Source organism: Vigna angularis, chromosome 4, assembly GCF_016808095.1.
Source record: "Vigna angularis cultivar LongXiaoDou No.4 chromosome 4, ASM1680809v1, whole genome shotgun sequence".
NCBI classification, from domain to species: Eukaryota; Viridiplantae; Streptophyta; class Magnoliopsida; order Fabales; family Fabaceae; genus Vigna; species Vigna angularis.
Genome location: NC_068973.1, coordinates 34349291 through 34367808, shown reverse-complemented (window position 1 = coordinate 34367808; position 18518 = coordinate 34349291). Strand labels below are relative to the sequence as shown.

The window sequence follows — 18518 nt, the reverse complement described above, 5'->3', positions numbered from 1 at the left end:
AATATGTATATAATGAAATTCAATGTTTGAAAGGGAAGGTTGGGTAAAGAAATACTATTAATAAAGTCTAATTACGCGTCGTATTCAAATACATGTTTATACTTTTACTTGCCTCAACCACTTATTAATATTCCTACTTGCTATCGTATTCAAATTTTACCGGTCTTTATACAGCTATTCAATTTCTTTTCAATCCCGCGTTATGCAACTGCGTAAATTCCCAAAGACAGCTTCTTCCACGGATGAACAATTCAAATAATAGGAAGAAGATGTATTATAAGACATATGTTCTATAAAACTGACATTAGGTGCTAATAAACTCTCGCAAAAGAGACCGAAATCAGTTATAGTATTTAGTTTTAAAGTTTCCAAAAAAACTCTTGTTTCACGAATTAAAATGAATTTAGATTCAGAGATCACTAGATATCTTATCATTGCTCAGTATCAATTCATTCACACTTTTAACCGTTCAACGGTAAAATTTGGTTTTGAACATCATACCACAAACCTGCAATCTCTCAAATTGTGATATGATAAACTAAATATCAAATTAAATAATCAAATTGATATTTCTAACTCAATGATTATTGATCCAGAATTGTGTTTTAATGTTAAAGTGAATACTAATTTGCTCATTTCATCATACACTCGTTCCATAAGTTCAATCTCAAATCAACCAATTCAAACATCACACAATCATATTTCCCAAAAGAGGATCTTAATAATATTTTCAACTAACCAAGACTTCAATTTCATCCATTTCAAAAAGACAAACACATACAAACTTTCAACCCCGCCTCAACAAAAAAATCCTTATAACATATACTACCAATTTATAGACCAATGTCAATGAACACACCATTATAAAACTAAAAATATATTTTAGTAGTGATTCCATCAACTAAATTCGGTCATTTATATCAATCATAGACCATCAAACATGCACACACAATTCTAATCATATTATAATTTGAAATAATGATATTTAGTTTATCTTACTTGATAGAAGCTCAAACTACTCTAAAGAACTTAAGACTTCCTCAATTCAAGAAACTTTACGTGTTCCTACAAACAATAGAAACATAATTCTGACATACTATTAGTACTACTGATGAACAGATTTTTTTATAAAAGACTCAAACAACAGATGTTGCTGCTCACATACATAAGAAAAACTCATAAATTGAGAAAAAAAACAAAAACTAATTTACTCTTCTATAATAACTGATCGAATAAATTTGAAGACCTCGTCTTAGTGATCACTTAAACATTCTCTAATCTTCAAACAAATTATCAAGAAATGAGAAGGCTTAAAAGATAATAGAGAGCTCTTAGGAAATAAGTTTTAGAAAGATGGTATGTTTTAGATAGTAAAACCTGAAAGATGATATATTTTTAAAAAATGGTATGTTATAAATAATGAAACTAGTTAACTTTTTTAATATTAAAATAAGTGAGTTTTATTATTTAGAATATACAATCACTTCTAAAATATTATTTTCTAAACTTGTATATTTTATCACAAAATATGGCGTTTAAATAATTTTTTTATAAAAGATTGAAATTATAAAATTTCATTAGAGTAATTATATTGTCTAAAATATTTAAATTCTACCTAAAAATTCATAATTTGAAATTCTTCATGTTCTTATGTTTCGCTTTTCATAATTTTCCCTAGCTTCATTTTGATTAAGATATTATTGACTTGACTAAATCAAGACATTATTATCGGCAGAAATATTTTTCAATTGATGATTAGGATTTTTTTTATTTGTCAATGTTAATAAGAGTTCTTTAAGATTTAAGTTGTTGATTTTTGTTGTTCATGTAAATTACTATTACCTTTCTCTTCTCAATATTAAATAGTGTTACTAGAAAAATGTTGGAAAATTTATTTTTTTTGAATGTGAATTAGATTTTTTTGTTGACATATGTATGCTGTGATTATTTTTCTTATTGATGTTTGCGATGATTTTTGTATCATCAATAGCTATATTTTTTCTTGTCAATAATTTACAAGGATTTTTTTTAATATTAATGGAAAAATTTCAACCAACATTGATTATAATTGATTTTTTTTATCAAATTGAATTGTTAACATTATAGAAATAACTTTGATCAATATCAACCTAAATAGTTGTTATCGAATCTTAGTTAACATCAATAAAAAAAAGTTTTGCAAATATTAAAAAGAAAAAATCTTGACTAACTAGTATTCACTATAAATGATTATTAATACACACACACACACACACACACACACATATATATATATATATATATATATATATATATATATATATATATATATATATATATATATATATATATATATATATATATTTGTAATTTTGAACAATTATTGAATATTTAATTTTTTAACTTAGTGATAATTGAAATAAAAAATTAATATTCCTAAATTTGAATTATGTTGTTTAAAAAAGATATTTTAAAAAAAAAATTATAATTATACTCATTCAAATTAATGTATTGATTTTATCAAGGTGAAGAACCAAGAAAAACAAAAAGAAAATATCAATGTAACGTGTTTTTTTTTCTTCACATGATGCAATTAAATATGTTAGAAAGTAGAAAAAATTGAAGAAGGCAAGCCAGAATTTAGGAGAAAGTCAGAGAAAAAAAATGAAATAAAAAGATATAAGTGAATATTAAGGTTCTAGAGAAAGGAAGGTTGAATTGATTTAGAAGAGATGAATAAAAAAAAGAATAGAAGAAAAGTAAAAAGAGAAAGGAGAGGGAGTGTCCCCATCTGATCTGAACGGGACTTTTACCGTGTATGTATGTAGTCCATACTCTTGACTCTCTCACCTCTTCTCTTCTTCTTTCTTTTCTTTCTCTCTGTTCTCGCAATGGCTCATCTCTTCAGGGACCTATCATTGGGCCATTCCAAGAGAGACACAACTCCGCCCACCATAATGCCTCCAAAACCTTCCGCCCTTTCTTCCGCCGACGACCTCCCTTCTCCGCTCGGTCAACTCGCCGCCAACCTTTCCGATTCCGACCTTTCCTTAACAGCCTTCGAGATCTTCGTTGCCGCCTGCCGCACCTCCTCCGGCAAGCCGCTCAGTTCCATCCCTAATCACTCCTCCGTCCATTCACCCGGCCAGAACTCGCCCAACTCGCAAGCACTCCAGCGATCCATCACTTCCACCGCCGCCAGCAAGGTTAAGAAGGCCTTCGGCTTGAAATCGCCTGGTTCGGGCTCCAGAAAGAGTCCTGGCTCCGGTTCGGCTTCCGGTTCGGGCCAAGGAAAGCCGAAGCGACCGTTAACAGTCGGAGAACTCATGCGGAACCAGATGAGGGTTTCCGAAGCCATGGATTCGCGCGTGAGACGCGCTCTTCTCAGGATTTCCGCTGGCCAGGTCATAACACTCTTCGCTTAATCCACTCTTCACGTTTTTCGCGCTTCCTGCAATGCATGTAACAAGTGATGGTTGATCTGGTTCAATTTTTCTCTCTTATCGGTTATCACTGAGGTTTTAAATATCGGTCACTATCGAGGTTTGAACGCAATCCTTGAGAAATTGTGGACAAATGTGGCTGCAATTGCGGTCGGCGAGATTTCAGAATCCTTTGATCTGCTATTAGATTCTCTCAATTTTTTCGCGTGATTGTTACTTTGATCCAAATATAACTAAGACATGCTCGAATGAACATATTCGCAAAGTGCTGGTTAACTTGTTCTTAATTGTTGCGTGTGTTGAATTGCTCGATATATGAAGCAAATTGTGTCATGAAGCTTAACTGAGTGTATGTTCGTTGTAGGTCGGAAGAAGGATTGAGTCTGTGGTGGTTCCGCTTGAGTTGCTGCAGCAACTCAAGGCTTCGGATTTTACTGATCAGCAAGAGTACGTTGAGTGGCAGAAAAGAACCTTGAAGGTTCTGGAGACTGGTTTAATTTTGCATCCACAAATTCCCTTGGATAAGTCGAATTCTGCGGCACAGCGTCTGCGGCAGATTCTTCATGCTGCATTGGATAAACCTATAGAAACCGGGAAGAATACCGAATCTATGCAGGTTCTTCGTAGTGCTGTCATGTCTCTTGCAAATCGGTCGTATGATGGATCTTATGCTGATTCATGCCACTGGGCAGATGGGATTCCTCTGAATCTGCGGCTTTATGAAATGCTTTTGCAATCATGCTTTGATGCTAATGATGAATCGTCTATTATTGAGGAATTTGATGAGCTGATGGAACAAATCAAGAAGACCTGGGGTATCCTTGGGTTAAATCAGACGTTGCATAATCTTTGTTTCACTTGGGTTTTGTTTCACCGGTTTGTTGTGACTGGCCAGGTGGATTTGGAACTGCTATCTGCTGCTGATGGCCAGCTGGCAGAAGTTGCAAAAGATGCGAAGACAACAAAAGATGCAGAATATTCCAAAGTTTTGAGCTCTACGTTGACTTCTATATTGGGGTGGGCTGAGAAAAGGCTCCTTGCATATCATGAAACTTTTGACCGGGGTAGTGTTGAAACCATGCAGGGCATAGTCTCTTTAGGGGTAGCCGCAGCTAAGATTTTGGTTGAGGATATATCCAATGAGTATCGCCGGAGGAGAAGAAATGATGTCAATGTGGCACGTGAAAGAATTGAAACCTACATCAGGTCATCACTACGCACTGCTTTTGCCCAGGCAAGTTCATCTGTTAACCGTTGGTTTTTCCATTCAGTTAAAGGTGAATGACGTGGGGGTTATCATCTACTTGGATTGCATTAGTGCTTGAAGAGGGAGATAGGGGTAAGGGGGGGTGTGGGGGTGGGAGACAACTCTTTAACTCACTGGTTTGTTGCGTATGAAAATATAACGTCTGCACATTTGACAGGGTCTATAGGGAACAAAGGTTTGGATATCCATATGCGGTCTAATGGATAGTTTGGTTGTGTTGATAGATTTTGATTGTAACTTACATTTATGCTTTTAGTATCGATGTTAAATTCTTCATCTATCAGCCTCTCTGTATTTTAATGAATGTATCTGCTGAAATATGTTTGTTTTGCTGCTGCATAGATAATGGAGAAGGCAGACTCCAGCAGGAGAGCATCCAAAAATCAGCCAAATGCTCTCCCTGTCCTTGCCATCCTTGCGAAGGATGTAGGTAGCCTGGCAACCAATGAAAAACAAGTCTTCAGTCCAATACTTAAGAGGTGGCATCCTTTGGCAGCAGGTCTTGCTGTGGCCACCCTTCATTCATGCTATGGAAACGAATTAAAGCAGTTCATATCAGGTATCACAGAATTGACACCTGATGCGGTTCAAGTGTTGAGAGCTGCCGATCAGTTAGAGAAAGACCTTGTGCAGATAGCTGTGGAGGATTCTGTGGAAAGCGATGATGGTGGTAAAGCAATTATCCGTGAGATGCCTCCTTATGAGGCTGAAGGGGCAATTGCTAACCTTGTGAAAATATGGATTAAAACTAGAATAGACAGACTAAAGGAGTGGGTCGATAGGAATCTGCAGCAAGAGGTTTGCATCCATTATCTTTTCTTTTGTTACCAGTTGATGATTTTCATTGACACCATTACCTATGAGAATTGTTGCGGATGAGCATTTTGATGCTAATTAGGACGGGGTTGGAAAACAACTTTTATGAAGATTACTTGAGATTTTGAAAACAACTTATGACTCCTAGAAACTCTTTGAAAAGAGCTTTAAGTTTCTTGGTAAAGATTATCAAGATAAGCCCTTTAGCTTATTTCAATATTTTTATTATCAAATATATTGGATAAGTACTTGGTCAAGTTGTTTGTCTAAACACACCCTTAGACTCATGATTTTAAAGATGAAACATAAATTTATTTCTGAATATTTGTATGTTGTGTATTTCTTTGCATGATGAAATTCTCTTAATTGATTAGAGATAGCAGGTTCATTTATGCGTGTGATTGTTTTTCGTGTTTTCTGTTTATCTGCATTAATTGAATGCCCATGTCATGAACTAACTTAGTTTACTGTGTTATCCAATCCTAGGTTTGGAGTCCTCAAGCAAATCAGGAAGGATATGCTCCATCTGCTGTTGATGTTTTGCGGATTATAAATGAGACATTGGATGCTTTCTTTCAGCTTCCGATACCCATGCATCCTGCAATGCTTCCGGAAGTGATGAATGGCCTTGACAAATGCCTTCAGTATTATGTCATCAAAGCAAAATCTGGCTGTGGTAAATGCTTTTGGAATTTTATAGTTGAGCACCGGAGTCTGATATTTGGCATCTTTAGTAACTATCTTTGTTTTAATATTCAGGATCACGAAACACATTTCTTCCAACAATGCCAGCGTTGACCAGGTGCACTATCGGTTCAAAGTTTCAGGGATTTGGCAAGAAAAAAGATAAATCTCCAAATCCTCAGAAGAGAAACCCTCAGGTTGCAACAAATGGGGATAGCTCTTCTGGAATACCACAACTCTGTGTTCGCATTAATACTTTGCAATGGATCCTGGGTGAATTTGATGTTCTGGAAAAGAGAATAATTACCCTTCTACGGAACTCTGAATCTGCTCATGTGGAAGATTTTTCAAATGGATTAGCAAAGAAGTTTGAACTATCTCCAGCTGCGTGTCTTGAAGGAATTCAGCAACTCTGCGAGGCTGCAGCCTATAGAGTTGTCTTTCATGATCTAAGCCATGTCTTATTGGATAGTTTGTACGTTGGGGATCCAGCATCTTCAAGAATTGAGCCATACCTTCAGGAACTTGAACGGAAATTAATGTTCATTTCAGATACTGTTCATGAAAGAATTCGCACACGAATTGTTACTGAAATAATGAGAGCTTCCTTTGATGGATTCTTGCTTGTATTGCTTGCTGGAGGTCCCTCCCGTGCTTTTAACCGGAAGGATTCTCAGATCATCGAGGATGATTTCAAATTTCTGAAGGAATTGTTTTGGGCAAATGGGGATGGCTTGCCTTCTGAATTAATAGATAAGTTTTCAACAACTGCGAGGTCTATCCTTCCCCTTTTCAGAACTGACACAGAGACCCTCATAGAGCAGTTTAGACGGTTGACCATGGAGACATATAAATCCTCCGCCAGGTCTAAACTTCCATTACCTCCCACCTCAGGACAGTGGAATCCGTCAGAACCAAACACATTGTTACGTGTGTTATGTTATAGAAATGATGAATCAGCTTCCAAGTTTCTGAAAAAGGCATATGATCTACCTAAGAAACTTTGACAACCCTGAGAACTAGTTAATGGAATGGCAAACTGAGATGTACTTGGGAGTGGGAGATGCGATCTGTTAACTGTCTGGTTCTGCTGGTGTTAAGTGCAACGTTGCCAAGCAGGTAATTTGTGTGAATTGTTCAGCAAGACCTACGTCAGGATGGGGCCGTCCTGTAAGACATTGGGAATATTGTCAAGAGGCTTAGTGCTATCGGCAGCGTATTCTCCAAGTCTGAAGTGAGGCAGCATAAATGTGGGCCATGATTATGGCTGGCTTATTTGGGAAGGTAGTTGAATATTCTTTCTGATTCATTAATTATTACTAGAGATATCTCACGGTGGTTTATTCTGCGTTTATCTTAATTTTTTTTATTTAGAGTTCTCTCTATAATATGAAAATGAGATATCCTACGTTCTCATTATTCTTTTGTTAAATTCCTTTGGATTGGGTTGCCCCTTCTACTAGTATGAAATGCAGGAATTGTATAATAGCCCATTTGTTGATTGAAGTTTATGCAACTTTTTCTTAGTATGAATGAAAAGGCCGGCATTGATTGTAAACTGGGATTTAACATTGTATATATATGCTATTGCAGCACTCTTATGTAATACATATATCCTTCTTTAGTCAGACATGTTTGGTTTTTGGACTTATCCGAAGGAAGTTTCTGGTATGGAATGTTGAGATGTGCCATGTGTGGACAGCTAAAGCACCTTTAGGTGCTTGATTATGGAGAACGCAATGCCGGGTACACATTATCCAGCGGGACCCGAACAATTGATTGCTCTCATTGTATCTATCATATACAATTTTACACTTTAGTGACCCACCAAAATAATAAAAAATAAGAAAGTTATAGCCGAAGTTATATAAATGCCGCAATGACAAACAAGTTTCTGAATTATTTGTAGGCACTTGTACCAGCAAATTCATTTAGATTTACACTTGTGTTTTGATACAAAAAGAAGTAAGAATAGCTTGTGAAATGTAGAAGTGAAAAACGAAAAGAAGTATAAAATCTTGGTAGTATAAAAATGTATTGTGGATCAGGAAATTGTAGATATGAAAAATCACAATATATTCTCTTTTTCTGGTTTGATAAAAATATAAAATGAAACGTATGCTGTAATAATTGTTTTTTTTCGTTTTATATCTGGTATTGTAAAACTAAGAATGTGACAAAATTGATACGCAAATTAACGATATTGTCATTTTCGGTTTGTTTCTGCGGGTTCCACTGGCATTAAACACGTAAGGGTCATTTGTGTAATGGAAGGGAGGTGAGGTTTGGGTTGGAGATTGTAATACAGGTTGTGGTATCGAATTAAACTAGTGCAAAATAAAATGATCAACTAGGGTGAGTAGTAAATGGGCATACCAATGGTGCAAAATGGAATGATCAAATAGTTTATTACTTTTTAGGTGAAATACTTTTGTTCCGAATGGTATCATGTTTTACATTTAGATACTGATTTTACACCTCTGAAGATTGGAGACACTCCTTTACAATTTCCTTTATCCTTCTCTTCATTAGTTCATCTTTTACTCCAGCAAGCATGTCTCGGTAAAACATTTCCAACCTAATTAGCTTCCTATGATCTGCGGTCTCTAACATCTTCTCCCATTCTTTTCCCATGTCAAATGAACCTGAATTCTGCAATGAATCAGGGATATCTTGCTCATCAAAGGGCTTTCCAAAAACCGAACCATGCAGTATACTGGCATAATTTTTAATCACAGATAGCTTTGTTTTAAGCAGCTTCAGCTCATTCAATGCTGAGGATAGTTTCTCTTCTGCTTCATTTGTTGCTTCAGTCTCCTTTTCTCTAGCCTTACCTTGCTCACCATCGCTTTTTACTTCCTCTTCCTCAGAGTCATCCATCATTTGAGGCCATAGTACGAGCGTGGGAGTGTAACAATCTACTCCTTTACCATCTCCAAGAACTCCACTTCTTCCCCTACCCCAAGACCACATTCTATATCCCCCTTGCGCAATTATAACAGTATGTGCGGCCCCACATGCAAGTTTAACTGGATCTGGAAATTTAGGTTGATTTGGCTTCCATGACATAAGACGGGGAGACAGTGCATCACCAGAATCTGTTCCAGCTCGACTAGCATCAGGGCATAAGCCAAGACCCTTCTCCATTCCCCATGACCACACATCCCCATCTGAGGAAACTACGCTTGTATGAAACAAACCACAGTCAACACAAATAAGGGATACATTTTGTGGCAATTCTTTAACAGGTGTAGGAAATAATGTGCTTTGTGTTGTTCCATGCCCAAGCTGGCCATTATCTCCAAGGCCAAAGGTCCAGCATCTGCTGTCTAATGTGTCACTACTACTTTTCTTTATACGAGTTAGCAAAGCAGTGTGATAGGCACCACATGCCACCTCATAGGGTGATTCCTCATCAAATGTTTTAACAACTTCCGGATGCAGCCTGTTCTCTCTGTCCCCCAAGCCCAATTGGCCACGGGTGTTATAACCCCAAGAGTAGCATACTAGATCTTCACCATTGTATGATTCGCCAGCACTAACCAGAGCTACGATATGCTCATTTCCACATGCAACCTTGACAACAGATCGACCCAGAAAATCCCGAACTGGAGTTGGAGTGAAACTGCTTACAAGTGCTAACTCACCTTCTTTACTTTGTTGTGGGCAGTTTCCCCACACCCATAGGGTCCCACAGTTATCAATAGCCAGAGATATCATTCCTCCAGCTTTGATAGCACATATCTGTGAAAGTTAAACAGTGTGAAGTCACCTTGGTTTCCACTTTAGATTAAGAAAATGAATGCAATTCGTGTTATACCTTAAGTAATGTTTTGGCTTCTGTTTCAGACACACCCGATGAAGAATTGACAGAGTGCAATTCAACAAACCTGTTCAGTAACCGGGGAACTAAACAATGGTCTCCAACCTCATATTCATTGTCATGTGATTTCTCTCCATTTGTACCAAGTTGACCATCCATACATTAGTCAAGGGTGTAGGTGCCAGTACAGAACATAAATTCAACAAACTGCTAAAGTAAAAACAAGCAATATATATTAACTGAGATGAACCAATGGATTCCAAGTAAGGATACAGAAATTGTAACCCCAAGACCAAACAGCTCCATCTTCTGCCAACACAGACTGAAGAATTAGATGGCGGAATACCTTCAAATTCAAATAAAAAGAACCAGCCTAAGTTACAATAGCTATGTTTCATATCTGTTTGACAAATCTAAATTCAAGCATACACTTATCACACTCATGAAGGTTTAGCAACAAGGTTACTAATAATTGGGAAACTTTAGCTAGACTTACCATCAAGGGAAAAAGATTCAAATCTGGAAATCTGAGTTAGCAGACAACAGTTTATGATTTGACTTCTGCGTTCACATTTCAGCAAACAACAATGAAAATGAAATTATACTGCAGGAGGTTGGTCACCTGCTCATTATGGAGCATTTAAGATGAAAATTAATTTCTCCAAAAATAAGATGAACTGTTCCTCTTAATAACAATAAGCTGAGGAAGTAAGTTACTATATTCTGATAAATTTTTATTTGTTCTTGTCCAGGTGACCTAAGAATTCAGCAAAAGAAAAACAAGGTCTGATGTACTAAATTTTATTCTTGAACAAAAATCAATTTTGGATTTTATTTAATCTATTTCTCACCAGCACGTTATACCACAATTTTTAATCAGAAGACAAATTTCAAAAAATGATAGATCTATTCAAGGAACAACACTTAAAGACACTCAAAAAACTGCACTCGAGTTTTCTTTCTCTAGATAGAACAAAACTTACATGCAGTTAGCTTGCCGTTTTGTTATCTTAATAAAATTGAAACTGTATCTTGATAATTTATATTGACCATTTATGCAAACATTTATTGTGCAAATTTAGAAGACGATATTATATATCTCATTGGAGTACATGACTAATAGCATCCAAAGAAATGCAGCTAAGTTTTGTCCATGGGATATCTATATAAAAAGGGGGAAATTGAAAGGTGTGAAGTATTGGAAAGCACTGAAAGATGTGAACCTGCAAGAGCGAGACTATGATAAGCGCCAGCAGCAATTCCCACGACCTTGACAGTGTCTTGTGTTCCATTTGGATTTGCGTTTCCAAATTTGAGTTGTACTGGAAAAAGCTCATCCGTTTCTGAGCCACTCCCAATCCTTCCAAACATTCCCCTACCCCAACTGTAGACACTGCCATCCCCTGCAAACCACAGCAACAATTCAACCCTCAGCTCAAGCTTCACACAAACAATGAAATTTGAAATTTCAATTTTCTTTCACAAAAAAAAAAATGAATTGGGATACTCACCAGTAAGAACGAGATTGTGTGCTTCTCCGGCAGCCAAATCAACCACCTTACGCGACGGGTTGCCGGACTTCAGAGGTTTCCCGGCGTCTTCCATTGCTTCCGATGAGAACTCGCAAAGCCACAACACAAGGCTCTGTTTATCCCAAAGTACGTAAATACATAGCTCCATACGAGACACGAAAATAAAAAAATAAAACACAAATGATATTTTACTCTCACAAATAAATCTAAAAGATGACAAGAAAAAAATATATTAGCGTTAATTTAAAATTTATAAGAAATATAATTATTTTTGTTTTAAATTAACTAATATTATACAAGATTGTAAATATTTTTATTATTAAATCAATCCATTTATATTATCTTTAAATATTTAAGAATGATTTAATATTTTAATTTATAATCTTTGAAAAACATCAATTTTAACTTCATATATTTAAAATACTAATTTATTGATTTTATATGATTTACATTTATTTTTCATTTATTCAAATAGGCGTATAATCTGCCAAATACTTGTTTAATATATAAAACTTTACATACTAGAAACTTGTCTCATATAATAAGTTAGACCAATTATCCTCTTAAATTTTAAAACTAAACTAATGAATCTAATGTTTAAAATAAAAAATTTATTAAAAAAACACATGAATGCAGTTTGAAAGAACCTTTCGTTTGTTTTTAAGTCAATAAATTTTATTTCATTTGATTTTATATAAAACTTGTGGAAACGTTATGTCTATTTATTTAGCTCTTATTTTTTTTATTTTTAATCTTTTAAATAAATAATCTAAATGAAATAGGAATTGAATTTCTATAATACTTGTAAAAATAGTTCATCTATTACTATTATTATTTAAAATAGAAAAAAGTGTGTACATAAAAAAGCTAACTTATAAAACAACTTCAAGTGTATTTTCTTTATTAATTTTATAGATTATAGATATGAATAAATAATTCTTTCATTAAATTTCAAATAAGTTTTTAAAATAAATATTTTTTGAAAATTAAAATATTACTAAATGCATTTTAATTTATATTTGAGATTTATCTGGAAAAGGACCGTTACTCTTAAGCCATTTCATTTAAAAAGAATAAAAAGTACATGTCATAACGTTCTATATCTTTATTTTTAATAATATGAAAGGATGGAATTAAGTTAACATTTACAATTTAGTTTCATTTAATTTAAGATTTGGTGCAATCAACGAAAAATAATTTTAAACAAACAAATATTGCAAAAATATTCTATTTTCAATAAATTCCAAAATAAAGTTTAAACAAGTATATTTATGCAATGCATTAAACAAGGCCATTTCAAAATAATCTGTATTCTTAAAATTTAGCAAGTCCCTCGAAATGAGTTCTATTTATTCAAAAAAATGAAAATTTTCAATTTTCTCAAAATCAACGTTATAAGTAATGATTAATTTTTTGAATCAGTATGTTTTCTGTCTTTCATCTTTCTCCTGGTAAAAAACCTCCGTGGTGTCCAACTATGTCTTTTTTCCATTTTGAAAAGAACCAAACTGCAAAGTATGTTTAGTGAAAACAAAAGGAAGGAAACTCTTGCTGCAGAGGATAAAAGAAGTATGAACTACAGAAACAATACACAAGTATTCTGACTAATCATAGTTTCAACATAAACAGTTTCAGTTAATTGTGATTATGATTCTTTAACCACACATCAAACATTATATTATATGTACATGAAACTCAGCCAGTGCAGAGCCCCCCAGCAGGTTCTCCGATGTCATCTTCACTAACATACGCAGAAAGGTTCAGATATTGATCCTGCTCCGCCGTATCCCTCCACCTTGCTCTACAAATCACACAACTAGCCGATCTTCTTCCCCTTGTTCTCTTCCACCTCATCAAGCACTCTTCATGAACAGGGTTACGACATGTCCCACATGCAACCAGCTTTTGCTCCTTCTCCATTTCTTCAAGGCAAACCGGGCACGTCGCACCCTCCTCCGTCTCTATCTTTGGCCTCCTTGACCCTCCACCGAAGAACAGTTGGTGGAACCTCTGCCGGAGGGTGCCGCCCGCCACTGCCTCCGGCAACGTGGGCTTGCCGAGGAGGCGTTGGAGCTGGCAGGGACGAAGGGTCCTCCTCCTTAGACAGACATCATCAAGGGACACGCCCAGAACTCGAATGAAAACAAAGAGAATGTGCTTGCATGGGGTTGTACGATCAGGGCAGGTGCAGGAGGGGGTGGAGGAGAGGGTGACCGTGTAGACGTTACCGGTGGCACCGAATATGAAGAAGGTGGAGCCGGCACGGTGGAGGAGGCGGAGACGGTGGCGGAGGGCACGGACTATTCGGTCGGAGATGGGTTGGCTGGGTTTGAACCTAGGCGGGTGGTGGTGGTGGTGGTTGTTATTATGGTTAGGATGAGAGTTTGAATTGGAGGCATGGGATTCCATTGTTGAAAAGGAAAGAGGGAAATTAAGGTTGTTGGTTAGGATAAGGAGAATATGTTGTTGGTCGAGGGTTATGTAGAAGAGGTGTGGCTGGGATTCGTTGTGTAGTTTTGGGGGACACGTGAAGGAATAAGAATGGATGATGGGGCAGGGAATTTTGTAATGTGTACAATTCCAAACCTTTACTTGCCAACTTCCCTTTTCTCCCTACAATGGTGGTAAACCATGCAGCACGCTTTAGCAATTCACCCCAAAACCTGCAACTCATACGTACAATGCACACTTTCTTCTTTACTTCATCATCATAAGATTAACACCTATGAAATTTCTACCACACTATCTTGACTTCCTATGAGGAGTTCTTATGCAGTTTGTTTAAAGTATAAGAACAGATCCAGATACTTGTCAAGTTATTACAAATGCTTACACTCTAGTGAATCTGCTCTTCGAATTGACTGGATATAGTGACAAAGTGGGACCAGAGTCTCTTCTACTCACTTGTTTTTCAGTCAGGAATTTTTCTCTTCTGTGAAAAGAAAAATTAAATATAAAGTCCACAAGAAAAAGAAAGAACAAAATATTTTCTAAAATAAATCTAACGTTGTTGGAAGTTTTCTAATAAGGAACACACAGAAAACTATAGATAAGCGATGTGATATAAACTTCCAACAACGCTACTTTTAACATTGTATGCTATCAGTTAAAACTAATTAAAATAAATATTCTAAGTGTGGCTTTCAAAATGTTGGGTTTTAATAAATTTAAGCCTACTATACAGAATAATTTTAGAAAAGTGAATTGTTATAATTTGTTTAAGTGCTTTATTATATATGTTGTTTTTCCGTGGGAAAAAGTTAAGACAAACTCTTCACAACAGTGTATAGTATTACCCCCTTGGAATTGCGCAACTCTGTAATTCTTATGCAGGTTCTGTTACGATAAATTATATTTTTTCCTTTATGTATACTACAAAAGCAATTTTTTACAGACGTAATAATATGTAAGAAAAGCATCAAATCAATTAAAAATGGGATATTACTCACGAATTATATACAAAAATAATTTTATATGTATAAGAGACATAGGTACATTCACATTCAGCATAAATAATACTACATATTAAATAATCCATACATAAGGTTATGAAATAATTCGTTGATAGTGGTCGTGAACAATTCCCACGATTAGAAGATGTGTGAATAATGAATGTGTTTATATAAAGAAATATCAATTGTATGTAACAAATGCATGAATTATTGACAAAATAAATTTGTGTGCAAGAAATTTAAGGAATATTACCAACAAATAAGTCCGTGAGGAAATCTATCTATAATACATTCTTTAATTAGAAAAGTATATTTTTGTTTGGTATCCAAATTTGTTTATATTCTTGTAACTCAATTGCAATAACGAAATAAGATGTTACTAAAGCATTACCGTGTATTGACACTAAAATTTTACTACCACAACTATTTCAAGTTGGTGCACGTGACATTATTTAATGAAGTTCTAAGAACACATAATTTGACTAAAGTTCTAATAACACAATCCAGAATCTAGTTATAACAACGATCCAAATCAAGAGCTAACAACATATAATCAAAAATCCAGAATGAAGCTCTAAGAAAATATAATCTAAATCAAGTTCTAAAAAAGCATAATCTAAATCAAGTGTTAACATAATCTAGAAGTTCAAAATTAAAACTAAATGCCTAATTATTAGAGTAGTCATGTGCATGTTGGTATTGGTTTTGGTGGTTTTGTTGTAGATCTTCTTGATTAAGGTTGTTGTTTTTAAAATATGGTATGTGCATTGTAGAAACAATTTTGACAATAGAGTAATGAAATTATGTTGAAATTGAGAGAGACAGAGTGTCTTCGTCACCGAGTCTTATCTTGGAAGTGAACTCAAGTGGCGACTCTTTATTTCCACTCATTGACCGTTCCCAGTCCAAGTGGTGTGAGTTCTTGCATTGTTGAGTTTATCGAGGAAGAAGTTCACTGGGGAGAGACAATCTCATATACAAGAGGTTAGTGATCAATTTGTGGATGAACGATTCAGGATGACACATGTAAGTCTAGTATTTTTTTGTTATTTCTTTTATTATAACGTCTATTGTATGTATGAGAATTTGAGAGGGATTTTGTCAAGTTAGATCAAAGGGCGCATCCTATGCTAGACAATCTGAATTATCTTCCACAGAGCCTGTAGAAGAAGAGAAAATAAGGGCTGACAGTTGGATTTTTGTTCTAGGTGGAAAGGAAAAAGATTGGTTCTACAGGTTGTAGAGCTCGCCTGTACTTTGAAAAGTGAAAAAAAAAACTCACGTATCAAGAAAATTCAAGTTTTTGTCTAGCTAAATCAGTGAGTTCATAATTATAGGGGGAAAATGAGAGGTTAAGTTGTCAATTGCAATCACTTGTAAGTGTTGTCCTTCCTTTCCTTCCACCTAATGCACAAACCATATTTCAACAACAATGTTACGCCTAACAATGCGTTTAGGCATATTACACTAACCAGGCTTATAAAATATTGTAACACACGACAAAATACATGTATATGTTTTCTAAAACACATAACAGATTTAAGGACAACCTTACTCTACATTGACATAAATAGTAGTAAAGTGTAAACTTATTCAAAAGCTAATAAAGAATCCTTTTTCAACCATGATACTTTTAAGTTTTCAAGAAGATAAAAATTGCACATTATGATGTATATATCAAATATCAAGAATAGGGATAAAGAATAGTTTTAACATAAGTAATAGAGGCAAAGATTTTCAATATGAAGGTTGAAACCTTGCTGTCTAACAATAGGAGGACTCAGGGCCCAAGTTGTCGACTATGCAGAACATGGACCATATAACAGAACTTAAACAAAGAGTTGCCATGTTGCAAAATCGCAAATCCAAATCAGCTGCTATTGATATTCAGATAAAGCTAAAAGGGTAAACGAATCTTAGGTGCGAGTCAAAACAGTAGGATGACATCTAATTTGTGACTGTAGATGGACAATTTTGACTTTGCTCGAACCTTTGAAATGCTATTCTAAAAGACTCAAAGATAATAAGATCACTTGCACACAGTTCACTGACTCAGACATTGTGTTCTAACCTTAAACACAAATAGATATGATTACACATCTAAAAAGGATCCAGCAGACCCAGAATCAAGGACATCATGACCCTTTGTTCCCCCAGTCCCCAACTCTAACAACATTATTTTCACATAGCAATGCTTCAACTTTGCTACCAAAAATTCCAACAATGCACGGTTTGAAAGGAGTTAAGGGAGATGAAGCAGACTGGTGAGGTTTTCTTTTACCTTATCAGTTAACTTTCACACTTCTATTTGAGGTTCCAGAAAAGCTACTCTTTGCCTTAAATATAGTAGTAAATAAGCGACAAATAACATCCCCAATGAATATTGAAAAACAAAGCAACAGAATGAGAACAACAAATAACATCCAAGAAAATAAGCAACAGGAAATCATTTGACCTGGCGAAACTAGTTGAGGAAAGGAAAACATGAGCATTATCAGAAACCAAAATGGTAAAGAATAATAGCATTGTTAGCAAACAAACAAGGGGATTGTACAAACATGAGATTGAGCCAACACATATTATGTTAACACATTTAAACCGTTAAAAATAAAATTTTTTGATAAGTCGTACTTCTGATTCAATAGCTCATGTCTATAATTTTTAGAACGTGAATTAAAATTTATACGTGTTTGTGTTCGTTATTAGCACCTTTATAACCTTTTGCATATTTTGTCATAGAAGATGGACTTGAAACCTAACTGTAAAGTTGCAACAACATAATTATCTACAATAACCACGAACAAAATACGAAACTGAAGTAGTTGGGTACTAGGGTGAACCTGACAAATAATTCTCGCTGACCACAAATAACATACGAAGTTAGAGCTGCGCAATTTGGTCACAGTGAGATTGGTTTTGTGCATATTACTAAAATGCAAAAAAGAAAAAGAAGATAAAGCGTGAAGAAATGGGAAATGAAGATAACATTCGTCAATTTGTACATAAGGATTAGGGTTACAGCCTCTGTTAATTTCAAACTCGCTTTAATATACTTTTAAAAGAAAAATAGTTAATATGACATATTAAGTGTTGATACATGATTTTTAATTCCTTTTTAATTCTTTTTTATAAATATTATACTAATTTTGTTATTAAAAATACTTTTTTAATATATTACATAATTGTATATTTGTATGTAGTATATTACAAAATTATTTTTAATATACATATTAAAATTATTTATATTTAGTTAAAAATAATATAATATATTAAAAAATTATTTTAATATAAATATTAATATAACATTTATATAAATAATAAATTTGACCATAATTAAAAAAACATCAAATTTATTATTGACATAAATTATTAGTTAAATTATTCTTATTAAAAAATATAAATTAATAATATATTATTTTTAATTACTTATTTTTTAAAAATAAATATTTATATTTAATTAGTTTTAATCTTAAAAAATATAAATTAATAAAATATAAATTAATAATAAATAATAATGTAATA

The 18518-nt window shown here is 34.4% G+C and overlaps 3 protein-coding genes across 8 annotated transcripts; 1 reads left to right on the top strand and 2 right to left on the bottom strand.

Moving 5' to 3' along the window:
• Positions 1 to 2750: 2750 nt before the first annotated feature.
• On the top strand, positions 2751 to 7813 carry LOC108321843 (protein unc-13 homolog). Its single transcript, XM_017553719.2, has 5 exons — positions 2751 to 3383; positions 3787 to 4656; positions 5032 to 5487; positions 5992 to 6181; positions 6265 to 7813. Exons 1-5 carry the CDS (start codon positions 2871 to 2873, stop codon positions 7194 to 7196), a joined length of 2961 nt encoding a protein of 986 aa, XP_017409208.2. The 5' UTR covers positions 2751 to 2870; the 3' UTR covers positions 7197 to 7813.
• A 758-nt stretch (positions 7814 to 8571) lies between these two features.
• Positions 8572 to 11720, bottom strand: LOC108321776 (ultraviolet-B receptor UVR8). 4 transcript variants are annotated; one of them, XM_017553626.2, is made up of 5 exons: positions 11524 to 11720; positions 11236 to 11415; positions 10286 to 10321; positions 10010 to 10167; positions 8572 to 9933 (listed from the first exon to the last, which is right to left on the bottom strand). In XM_017553626.2, exons 1-5 carry the CDS (start codon positions 11690 to 11692, stop codon positions 8662 to 8664), a joined length of 1815 nt encoding a protein of 604 aa, XP_017409115.1. In that variant the 5' UTR covers positions 11693 to 11720; the 3' UTR covers positions 8572 to 8661. The 4 variants fall into 4 exon arrangements, with proteins under 4 accessions (XP_017409115.1, XP_052732822.1, XP_052732820.1 ...); XM_052876862.1 differs by having other exon boundaries at positions 10010 to 10143; positions 10298 to 10321; XM_052876860.1 differs by having other exon boundaries at positions 10010 to 10358; positions 11524 to 11703.
• Positions 11721 to 13096: 1376 nt separating this feature from the next.
• LOC108321788 (uncharacterized) lies at positions 13097 to 17989 on the bottom strand. 3 transcript variants are annotated; one of them, XM_052877070.1, is made up of 3 exons: positions 17837 to 17956; positions 14378 to 14476; positions 13097 to 14207 (listed from the first exon to the last, which is right to left on the bottom strand). In XM_052877070.1, exon 3 carries the CDS (start codon positions 13951 to 13953, stop codon positions 13240 to 13242), a length of 714 nt encoding a protein of 237 aa, XP_052733030.1. In that variant the 5' UTR covers positions 13954 to 14207; positions 14378 to 14476; positions 17837 to 17956; the 3' UTR covers positions 13097 to 13239. The 3 variants fall into 3 exon arrangements, with proteins under 3 accessions (XP_052733030.1, XP_052733031.1, XP_017409135.1); XM_052877071.1 differs by having other exon boundaries at positions 13097 to 14157; XM_017553646.2 differs by lacking the exon at positions 14378 to 14476 and having other exon boundaries at positions 13097 to 14157; positions 17837 to 17989.
• Between the last annotated feature and the right edge of the window lie 529 nt (positions 17990 to 18518).

Bases quoted from the DNA above. Each gene is read 5' to 3' on its own strand.
- LOC108321843 (XM_017553719.2), top strand. From the start codon at position 2,871: ATGGCTCATCTCTTCAGGGACCTATCATTGGGCCATTCCAAGAGAGAC. The intron at 4,657-5,031 runs GCAAGTTCATCT...GCTGCTGCATAG, and splicing joins TACGCACTGCTTTTGCCCAG to ATAATGGAGAAGGCAGACTC. The intron at 5,488-5,991 runs GTTTGCATCCAT...ATCCAATCCTAG, and splicing joins ATAGGAATCTGCAGCAAGAG to GTTTGGAGTCCTCAAGCAAA.
- LOC108321776 (XM_017553626.2), bottom strand. From the start codon at position 11,692: ATGGAGCTATGTATTTACGTACTTTGGGATAAACAGAGCCTTGTGTTG. The intron at 11,416-11,523 runs GTGAGTATCCCA...TGTGGTTTGCAG, and splicing joins ACACAATCTCGTTCTTACTG to GGGATGGCAGTGTCTACAGT. The intron at 10,168-10,285 runs GTATCCTTACTT...ACTAATGTATGG, and splicing joins GTCTTGGGGTTACAATTTCT to ATGGTCAACTTGGTACAAAT.
- LOC108321788 (XM_017553646.2), bottom strand. From the start codon at position 17,920: ATGCACAAAACCAATCTCACTGTGACCAAATTGCGCAGCTCTAACTTC. The intron at 14,158-17,836 runs GTTCACCCTAGT...CCACCATTGTAG, and splicing joins CAGCGAGAATTATTTGTCAG to GGAGAAAAGGGAAGTTGGCA.